This window comes from Nicotiana sylvestris, chromosome 11, assembly GCF_000393655.2.
Source record: "Nicotiana sylvestris chromosome 11, ASM39365v2, whole genome shotgun sequence".
Classification (NCBI taxonomy): Eukaryota; Viridiplantae; Streptophyta; class Magnoliopsida; order Solanales; family Solanaceae; genus Nicotiana; species Nicotiana sylvestris.
The window spans coordinates 105,669,441-105,678,510 of NC_091067.1; the positions used below are offsets into that span (position 1 = coordinate 105,669,441).

A 9,070-nucleotide genomic window follows, 5' to 3' on the forward strand; every position below is an offset into this window, starting at 1 on the left:
ATAATAAAACACTGTCTGGAAATATAGAACAATACAATATGAAAGGAAAGGAGAGTCAAGGTCAGCGAACGCGATGCAGCTACTTCAAGAGTCTCCTGAGTTTGATTTCTCAATCAGCAACCGCCATGACTAAAAGTGTCTAGATTTGTACACAAGGTACAGGGGGTAACGTGATTACACCAACTCAGTAAGTAACGGAAATAAATAAGGAACTGAGAAGTAGTGACGAGCTATGCAAATGCAGTTATCTCAATAACTTTCAAATAAGAGTAGTCATACTTTCAATTTAACAGTTTAAGTCACATCAGTACGTACTCAATAAACCAGATATAGAATTTGACTGAGCAGTAAATAATATCTTCTAATAATTTTCAAAATAGTGATATGACATCTGTGATGCAACAGTAATAAAGTAAATGTATTTTCTCAGAATAACAGTCACTATGTCCTCCCATTCACTCCAACCTCACAATAACTCATTCCTCACATTCACTTATTCCTCCCAGTCGCTCAGCACTCGGTTCTCGGCACTCGCACTCAGTAGGTACCTGCGCTCACTGGGGGTGTGTACAGACTCCGGAGGGGCTCCTTCAGCCCAAGCGCTATAACATGCCACATCGTGGCATAAATCACTCAGGCCCTCGACCTCACTCAATCATAAATCAGTAATAATATGCTGCGGCGTGCAACCCGATCCCATAAATATCCTCACAAATTAGGCTCTCTGCCTCACTCGATCATAAATCAGTAACAACATGCTGCGGCGTGCAGCCCGATCCCATAAATATCCTCACAGATCAGGACCTCGACGTCACTCAGCCATCAATCTCTCCAGTCTCTTGGACTCTCAAAAATCATATAAACAACTCAAACAGAGGTAATGTCATGTATCAACAATGAACAGCAAGAGACAGAGGCATAATAAGCAAGAAAAGCTATGACTGAGTACAAAACAACAATTAGCAGCTAATTCAGTAAGTATACGACTTCGCAGGTCTCAACAGTGATCACATAAGGCCTAAATATGATTTCTAACATGAAGTACAGTCAATTTATATGAAAACAGAGGGAACATGTATTAAACAGTAGGCCAATTAATTCCACAATCTCGCGGGACGGATCAAATCACAATCCCTACGGTGCACACCCACACGCATGTCACCTAGCATGTGCATCACCTCCAAAATAGTCATACGACACAATGTACGGGGTTTCATACCCTCAGGACCAGATTTATAACCGTTACTTACCTCAATCCTAGCAAAATCTTACTCCGCAATGTATTTTCCGCTCAAATCGGCCTCCAAATGTCCCAAATCTGGTCACAATTAACTCGATTCAGTCAATACCATTTATAGGAATTAATTCCCTATTAAATTCTACATTTTCCATTAAAAATCCAAAATTGCACTAAAATTCGTCTGTGGGGCCCACGTCTCGGAAACCGACAAAAATTACGGAATATGAACTCCCATCCAACCACGAGTCCAACCATATAAATTTTACCAAAATCCGACAACAATTCGGCCTCCAAATCATTAAATCTCATTTTCAAATCCCTAGACCCAAATTCTTGATTTACACCTCAAAAATACGTAATCTAGCCGGGATATTCAATAATAATTCTATAGTATTGACTAACAATGATCACAAGGGATTTACCTCAAGAATTCCCGTGATTTCTCGCTCAAAATTGCCGAAATTCGAGCTTTGAAGTCAAAAAAATGACCCAAAACCCGGACTGCTGGACTTAATCTGTCCAGAAATTTCGGGTACTGTTCACCCGTGTACTTTTCACGGGGTACTGTTGACGGTACTGTTCACAGACACTATTCACATGCTGTAGAAAAAATCAGCGACTGTCCAAAGAGAAAATTTAGCATTTTTTTTATCTGTTAACCTTCCGAAATCCACCCAAGGCCCTCGGGACTTCAACAAAATACATCAATCAGTCCTAAAATATGACACGAACTTAGTCAAAACCTCAAATCACATCGAATAATGCTAAAATCGTGAATCACACCCCAATTCAAGCCTAATGAAAAAGAACGTCCAATTTCTATATTCGATGCAAAAACCTATCAAATTAAGTCTGGTTGACCTCAAATTTTGCACACAAGTCATAAATGATATAACGAAGCTATAAAAATTTTCAGAACTTGATTCCGACCCCGATATCAAAAAGTCAACCCCCCGGTCAAACTTCCAAACTTAAATTTCTTATTTTCGCCATTTCAAGCCTATTTTAGCTACGGACCTCGTAATAAATATCCGGACACACTCCTAAGCTCGAAATCACCATACGGAGCTATTGGAATCATCAAAAGTCCATTCCGGGGTCATTTATACATATTTCACTTTCCGGTCCATTTATTCAACTTAAGCTTCCAAAACATAGATTGTTCTTTCAATTAAATTTTGAATCATCTGAAAACAAAACTTGACCACTCTCGCAAGTCATAATACACAAAAAGATGCTATTCAAGACTTCGAATAGCTGAACGGGATGAAAACTGCTTAAAACGACAGGTCGGGTCGTTACATTATAACTTTCATAAGTAGAAAGTGAAGATCTTAGTTGTTTGTGCATGCTAGGGGCAGATTTAGAGGGGCGGAAGGGTGTTCACCCGAACCCCCTTCGTCGAAAAATTATTCTGTACATATAAGATAAAATTTATTTTTTATTTCTATATATTATGTTTTGAATCCCCTTGAAAAAGCTCAAAAGCATAGTTTAGTGGTCAAGAGGGTTCAAAACCTTTATAAGGTCATTGATTCTATTCCCACTAGCTATAACCTGCTTAACTTTTTTCTTTTATGAACCCTCTTGGCGGTAAACCTTATTTCTTGCGTGGTTGTGCTTGCTCATAAAATATTCTAATTATATTCCAAGGTATTTCCCACAAAAAAATAATCTGTGTCGAACACTTTTATTATAACTCTAATTCTATGCAATAAGGTTTTCCTCCCACGCATGCAAATTAAAGTAAATGGACACTATCATATCAATTGCATACAATTGATTTGTTAAGATATTTACAAGTTATCTGTAATTTTAAACACATGTAAGCAGTTGGACTCTATAAACAATTCTAAGTATTGCAATTTTATACTTCAGATCCCGAGCACGCTGTTCTATTTTGTGATTGAAAAGCGCGTATGCATTATTGGACTAATCATTTAATTTAAATTTTAAAAGAAATGGTTACTTCTCTTGTCGTATAATCAACTCTTTCAAACTTCATATAATTCAAGGTATCCAATCTCAACTCCTACAGAAGTAGTTGGACTCAATAATTAGTTCGATATATACTTCAAATATTGCTATAATTTATTATTAGGAGTCTACATGCAATTATATATGAATGTTAGCTAGTTTTAACCCCCACCCCCAAAAACAGGGATGTAAATTTACATAACAATTCCCAATCGATTGCAAGTATGGAAACATGATCTGTCAAAATAGGAATTTGGTTACTTTCATACGTCATACGCCCGTCCAATCATCTGAACAAAAACTTTTTGCTAAGCCATAAATTGTAGAATTTCAAAAGGAATTTTTACCCGTCTATATTACATTATAAACTTATTTACCCCTTATATAAAGGTTATTACTTAATTACATTAGCATATATTTATTATTTATATACAAAATCATATATTAGATTCCAAACTTACCTATTTTAGGCTTTATTCTTCTTTATTTTTCTTCTCCGCATAAATATTTCTCTCTTTGTTCCTCTTTGATTCGGCTTTGCAGAGGACGATGCTCGGAGCTTTGAAGAATGGTGGAAAAAATAATTCAACTGGTTAAAAGCCATAGCAAATACTACTAAAAAGGGAAAAATTGACCGCCAAAACCGACCGATGTTGGTCGGTAATTGGCAAAAATCGACCGAAAACGGCACGATTCGTGGCGGTCGGTGATTGTAAGGTCAGTAGAGCTAACCGAACGACTTTGGTCGGTATTTTTTGATCGATTTCGGTCAACTAAATTTAAAAAAAAAAAAGAAAGAAAAAACTGCTGAAAAAATCAATTGAAGTCGGTCGGTATTTTAATTATATAATTAAAAAATGCACCATCTGGGAATCGTCCCGGGGTCTGTACTGTGGCAGGATATTATTCTACCACAAGATCATTAGTGCATTTTGTTTTAAGACTATCTTTTATTTCATTTATACTCTTTAATTGCATTTTCGCGCGAAAATAACCGACCGATGTCGATCGATTTTATTAAAGAATAAAATTGCCGACCGAATTCGACTGGCTATTTAAAATGACCGGCGGAATTAACCGACGGATTTCAGTCGATTTTTTTAACATTAATTTTAATTTATTTAAATGGAAAACCGACCAAAGTTGATATGTTTCTTGAAAAATAAATTTTGCGGGGGCGCAAAAATAGTTTTTCGCATTTTTGCACCAAAGAAAATCGATCAAAGTTGGTCGATTTCTTCAAAAAAAATTTAAAAAAAATATTTTGAAAAATCGACCAACTTCGGTCGGTTTTTTGGACCGACCGAATCGGTTTTTACCTAATTTCTAATAGTGATGCATACTTGAAGCACCAATATAAATGGGCTACCATAAAATTTTTAGATGAATAAACAAGAAATTGTTGACGAGAGTGGTGTTTAGAATTAAACTGAATCTAATTGACAGTGTAATTGAAACTAAACAGAAGTTGGTAATGTATACATGAGCTTAGAAGCTTTGAAATCGAAAATCGAAATTTGTTAAATTATTTTTCATTTGATTGGGTGTTGTTGAAAATTATTGGGATTATCCTTTGGAGTTTATATCTCAATATTTAAGAGAATTTGGTAAAGATTCAAGGCTGTTTTGGTTGGAATTTCATATTGAAACTCGAAACAACAACAACAACAACCCAGTAAAATCCCACAAGTGGGGTCTGGGGAGGGTAGTGTGTACGCAGACCTTACCCCTACCCCAAAGGGGTAGAGAGGTTATTTCAGAAAGACCCTCGGCTCAAAATAATGAAAAAACAAAAGGAGAGAATATTAGATTCACCATGGAGATCATAGGGAAAAAGGAACATAAAATGCAGAAGAAAAATGCAAAGCAAAAACGATGGCTAGTAAATAGATCCTGCGTCGAAAATAGAAAATAGTAAGACACGACATTTCCCCTAGCTATCTTAGAAAAAACTCCACCGAACTAGGCTCACAAAGGTATAAAGTAACGCAAGACTCAACTACCTCCTAGCCTACAATAGTAATACTCGACCTCTACAACTTCCTATCAAGTGTCATGTCCTCGAAAATTTGAAGCCTCGCCATATCTTGCATGATCACCTCTCCCCAATACTTCTTAGGCCTCCCTCTACCTCTTCTCGTGCCTTCCATGACCAACCACTCACACCTCCTTACTGGAGCATCTGGGCTTCTCCTCTGTACATGCCCGAACCATCTGAGCTTCGCTTCCCGCATCTTGTCATCAATAGGAGCCACGCGCACCTTCTCCCGAATGTCATCATTCCTAATCTTATCCATCCTAGTGTGCTCGCACATCCACCTCAACATCCTCATTTCTGCTACTTTCATATTTTGGATATGTGAGTTCTTAACAGGCCAACACCCAGCCTCATACATCATGGCTGGTCTAACCACCGCTTTATAGAACTTACCTTTGAGTATCGTTGGCACTCCCTTGTCACACAAGACTCTATATGCCACCCTCCACTTCATCCATCCTACATCAATACGGTGTGTGATATCCTCGTCGATCTCCCCTTCCCCGTGGATAACCGAATCAAGGTACTTAAAGCTGCCTCTACTTGGGATAACCTGTGACTCAAGCCTCACATCCACGTCCACTTCCCCCGGCCCAGCGCTGAACTTACAGTCGAGGTATTCCGTCTTCATTCTGCTTAGATTGAATCCTTTAGACTCAAGAGTCTGTCTCCAAACTTCCAATATCTCGTTAACACCGGCTCGTAATTCATCAATCAGAACTATGTTATCAGCGAATAGCATGCACCATGGAACCTCCCTTTGAATATGGTTTGATATCGCATCCATCACCAGGGCGAATAAGAACGGACTGAGCGCAGAGCCTTGGTGTAATCCCATTTCAACCGGAAAAGGCTCAAAGTCCCCTCCAACTGTCCTAACCCGAGTCTTAGCCCCATCATACATGTCCTTAATTGCCATAACATAAGGAACAAACATACATTTTGCCTCCAAACATCTCCAGAGAACTTCTCTAGGAACCTTGTCATACGCTTTTTCTAGGTCAATAAACACCATGTGAAAATCCTTCTTTCTCTCTCTGTACAGTTCCACCAACCTCCTAACAAGGTGTATAGCTTCTATGGTAGAACGACCCGGCATGAACCTGAACTGGTTGTCAGATACAGACACTGTCATCCTCATTCTCGCTTCAATCACCCTCTCCCATACTTTCATGGTATGACTCAGTAATTTGATATCCCTATAATTGTTACAACTCTGGATATCACCTTTGTTCTTATACAATGGAACCACCATACTCCACCTCCACTCATCCGGCATCCTCCTCGCCTTAAAAATAATATTAAACAACCCGGTCAACCACTCCACACCTACTCTCCCTACATACATCCAAAATTCCACCGGAATCTCGTCTAGCCCGGTCGCTCTGCCCCTACTCATCTTATGCATAGCCCCCATGACCTCCTCGGCCTCGATACACCTGCAGTGCCCGGAGTCACGGTGACTCTCGGAATGTTCCAATTCACCTAGTACAATATCATGATCCCCTTTTTCATTCAGAAGTTTATGAAAGTAAGTCTGCCATCTCCTCTTAATCTGGGCATCTTCCACCACTACTCTTACCATCTTCATCCTTAATGTATCTCACTTGGTCCAACTCTTAACTTGGCCAACCAGAATAACTTATTCTCCCTGCCTTTTTCCCCCAGTTCCTCGTACATACGACCATACGCCGCATTCTTAGCCTCCGTGACCGATAATTAGCTTCCTTCCTAGCTACCTTATATCTCTCTATGCACGCTCGCCTCTCCTCCTCACCTCTGCTCTCCACTAACTTCAGGTATGCTGCCTTTTTTGCTTCCACTTTGCCTTGGACCACTTCATTCCACCACCAATCTCTTTTATTCCCACCAGAGACACCGGTTGAGACCCCTAGCACCTCTCTCGCAGATTCCCTTATACAGTCTGCTGTCGCTGACCACATAGTGTTCGCGTCCCCACTACTCCTCAAAGCTCCCAGAGCCGACAACCGACACTCCAACTCTTGAGCTTTATCCTTAGTCAAGGCTCCCCACCTGATTCTTGGTTTTCTTCCAGCATACATTTTCCTCCTCTTAAACCTAATACCAACATCTAGCCCCAACAGTCTATGCTGTGTCGCGAGTGTCTCACTCGGAATCACCTTACAGTCCTTGCACAACCCGCTGTCACACCTCCAGAGGAGGAGATAGTCAATCTGAGTCTTCGCTACCGCATTTTGAAAAGTAACCAAATGCACTTTCCTCTTCGAAAAGTTAGAGTTTGCAATCACCAACCCAAAAGCCTTAGCGAAGTCCAACAGCGAGGTACCTCCTCCGTTCCTCTCCCCAAAACCAAAGCCTCCATGTACCTCACCATAGCCACCTGCGGTCGCCCCAATGTGACCATTGAAATCTCCTCCTATGAACAAATTCCCAGCAGGCGAAACCTGGTGCACAATCTCATCTAACCCCTCCCAGAAGTGTCGTTTAGCCTCCTCATCTAGGCCCGCATGCAGCCCATAGGCTCTAACGACATTCAGGGTGTGCTCTCCAACCGCCAACTTAATAACCATCAATCTATCATTCACTCGTCTAACCTCAACCACAGACTCTATGAGTTCCCTATCCACCAAGATACCCACTCCATTCTTACCTCTTTGGACTCCTGAGTACCAAAGTTTATACCCGTCCACATCCTTCGCCCTCGACCTTACTCACCTAGTCTCCTGGACACACGCTATATTGACTCACCTCTTCTGGAGAATCTTCACCAACTCTATAGACTTACTTGTCAATGTACTTACGTTCCATGACCCGATTCTTAACCTATAGGCACCCCTGTTTCCTTTACCTCCCTTGCCTCCCGACCTACCCCTTAACCCCTGCCCTACCTCCCACCCCGCCCCCTGCTCCCCCCGAAGACATGAACTCATTCGACCATCCCAGACCACAGCCACTATACCTACGACAGACTAAGGGAAAATCACTAACACACACAAGGCAACTGACCAAGCTAGACAAAGATAGGCTGCAACTATAAGCGCACTAATACTATGAATAAACTAATAGGAACTAAGATTGCAATAATTTAACTAACATAATAAAGGGGAAAAGAAAAACAGGAGGTACCAACTCCCGCAAGTAGGACCTGAGAATTGTCTTGGTATATACGACGATGTTGCGCTCAGCTAGCACGTTCGCGTCCCACTTCTGCCACCCCTCGTTGACCCTTGCCGGGGTTGTTCCTTATGTTTGCACACGCACGTTCCGCTCACCACTAATAGCCACAGTCCCTAACCTGAAACACGCACAAAATAAACAAAGGAGGGGTTGTCACCGCTACCACTGGTGAGGGCCCACCTATAGCAAAAGAGCGCAAAAAGGTTGTAATAAAACCTTAAATTGAATTTTTGATTTTTTAAAAAATAAATTAAATAATAAATAAATAAATAAACAAAAAACAGTCAAAAAGAACCCTAAAAAATACAACAAAGTCAGAAAAATAAATCAACAACAACGTATATAACAACAAATAAAAGAATCCAAAGAAACAATTGCTAAATACAGAGCAAAGCTAGGTGAATTTTTTTGGGGAGTGATCAATTGGACAGAATAATCACATATTCAAGCATAATCACCAAATAATAGCAAAACTCATAACAGTAAACTCAACAACTTATATGAATCAACGATCAGCAAAAACACAAAAAAGCACAAAAATAACCCTTTTTACTTACTTGCATTGATCACACAATTTCAGACTCACTGTGAAACCCAAAATTCAATCTTTTTACCAAACCCAAAATAGAACCACAGTAAAGAAGCAAAATACAACT

The 9,070-nt window shown here is 40.1% G+C and overlaps 1 protein-coding gene across 1 annotated transcript; it reads right to left on the minus strand.

Annotated features, from left to right (window-relative positions):
* Window positions 1–6,874: 6,874 nt before the first annotated feature.
* LOC138881435 (uncharacterized) lies at window positions 6,875–7,807 on the minus strand. Its single transcript, XM_070161660.1, has one exon. The coding sequence runs from the start codon at window positions 7,805–7,807 to the stop codon at window positions 6,875–6,877; it is 933 nt and encodes a 310-aa protein (XP_070017761.1).
* Window positions 7,808–9,070: the final 1,263 nt, after the last annotated feature.

Coding starts and splice junctions, on each gene's coding strand:
- LOC138881435 (XM_070161660.1), bottom strand. CDS start 7,807: ATGGTTATTAAGTTGGCGGTTGGAGAGCACACCCTGAATGTCGTTAGA.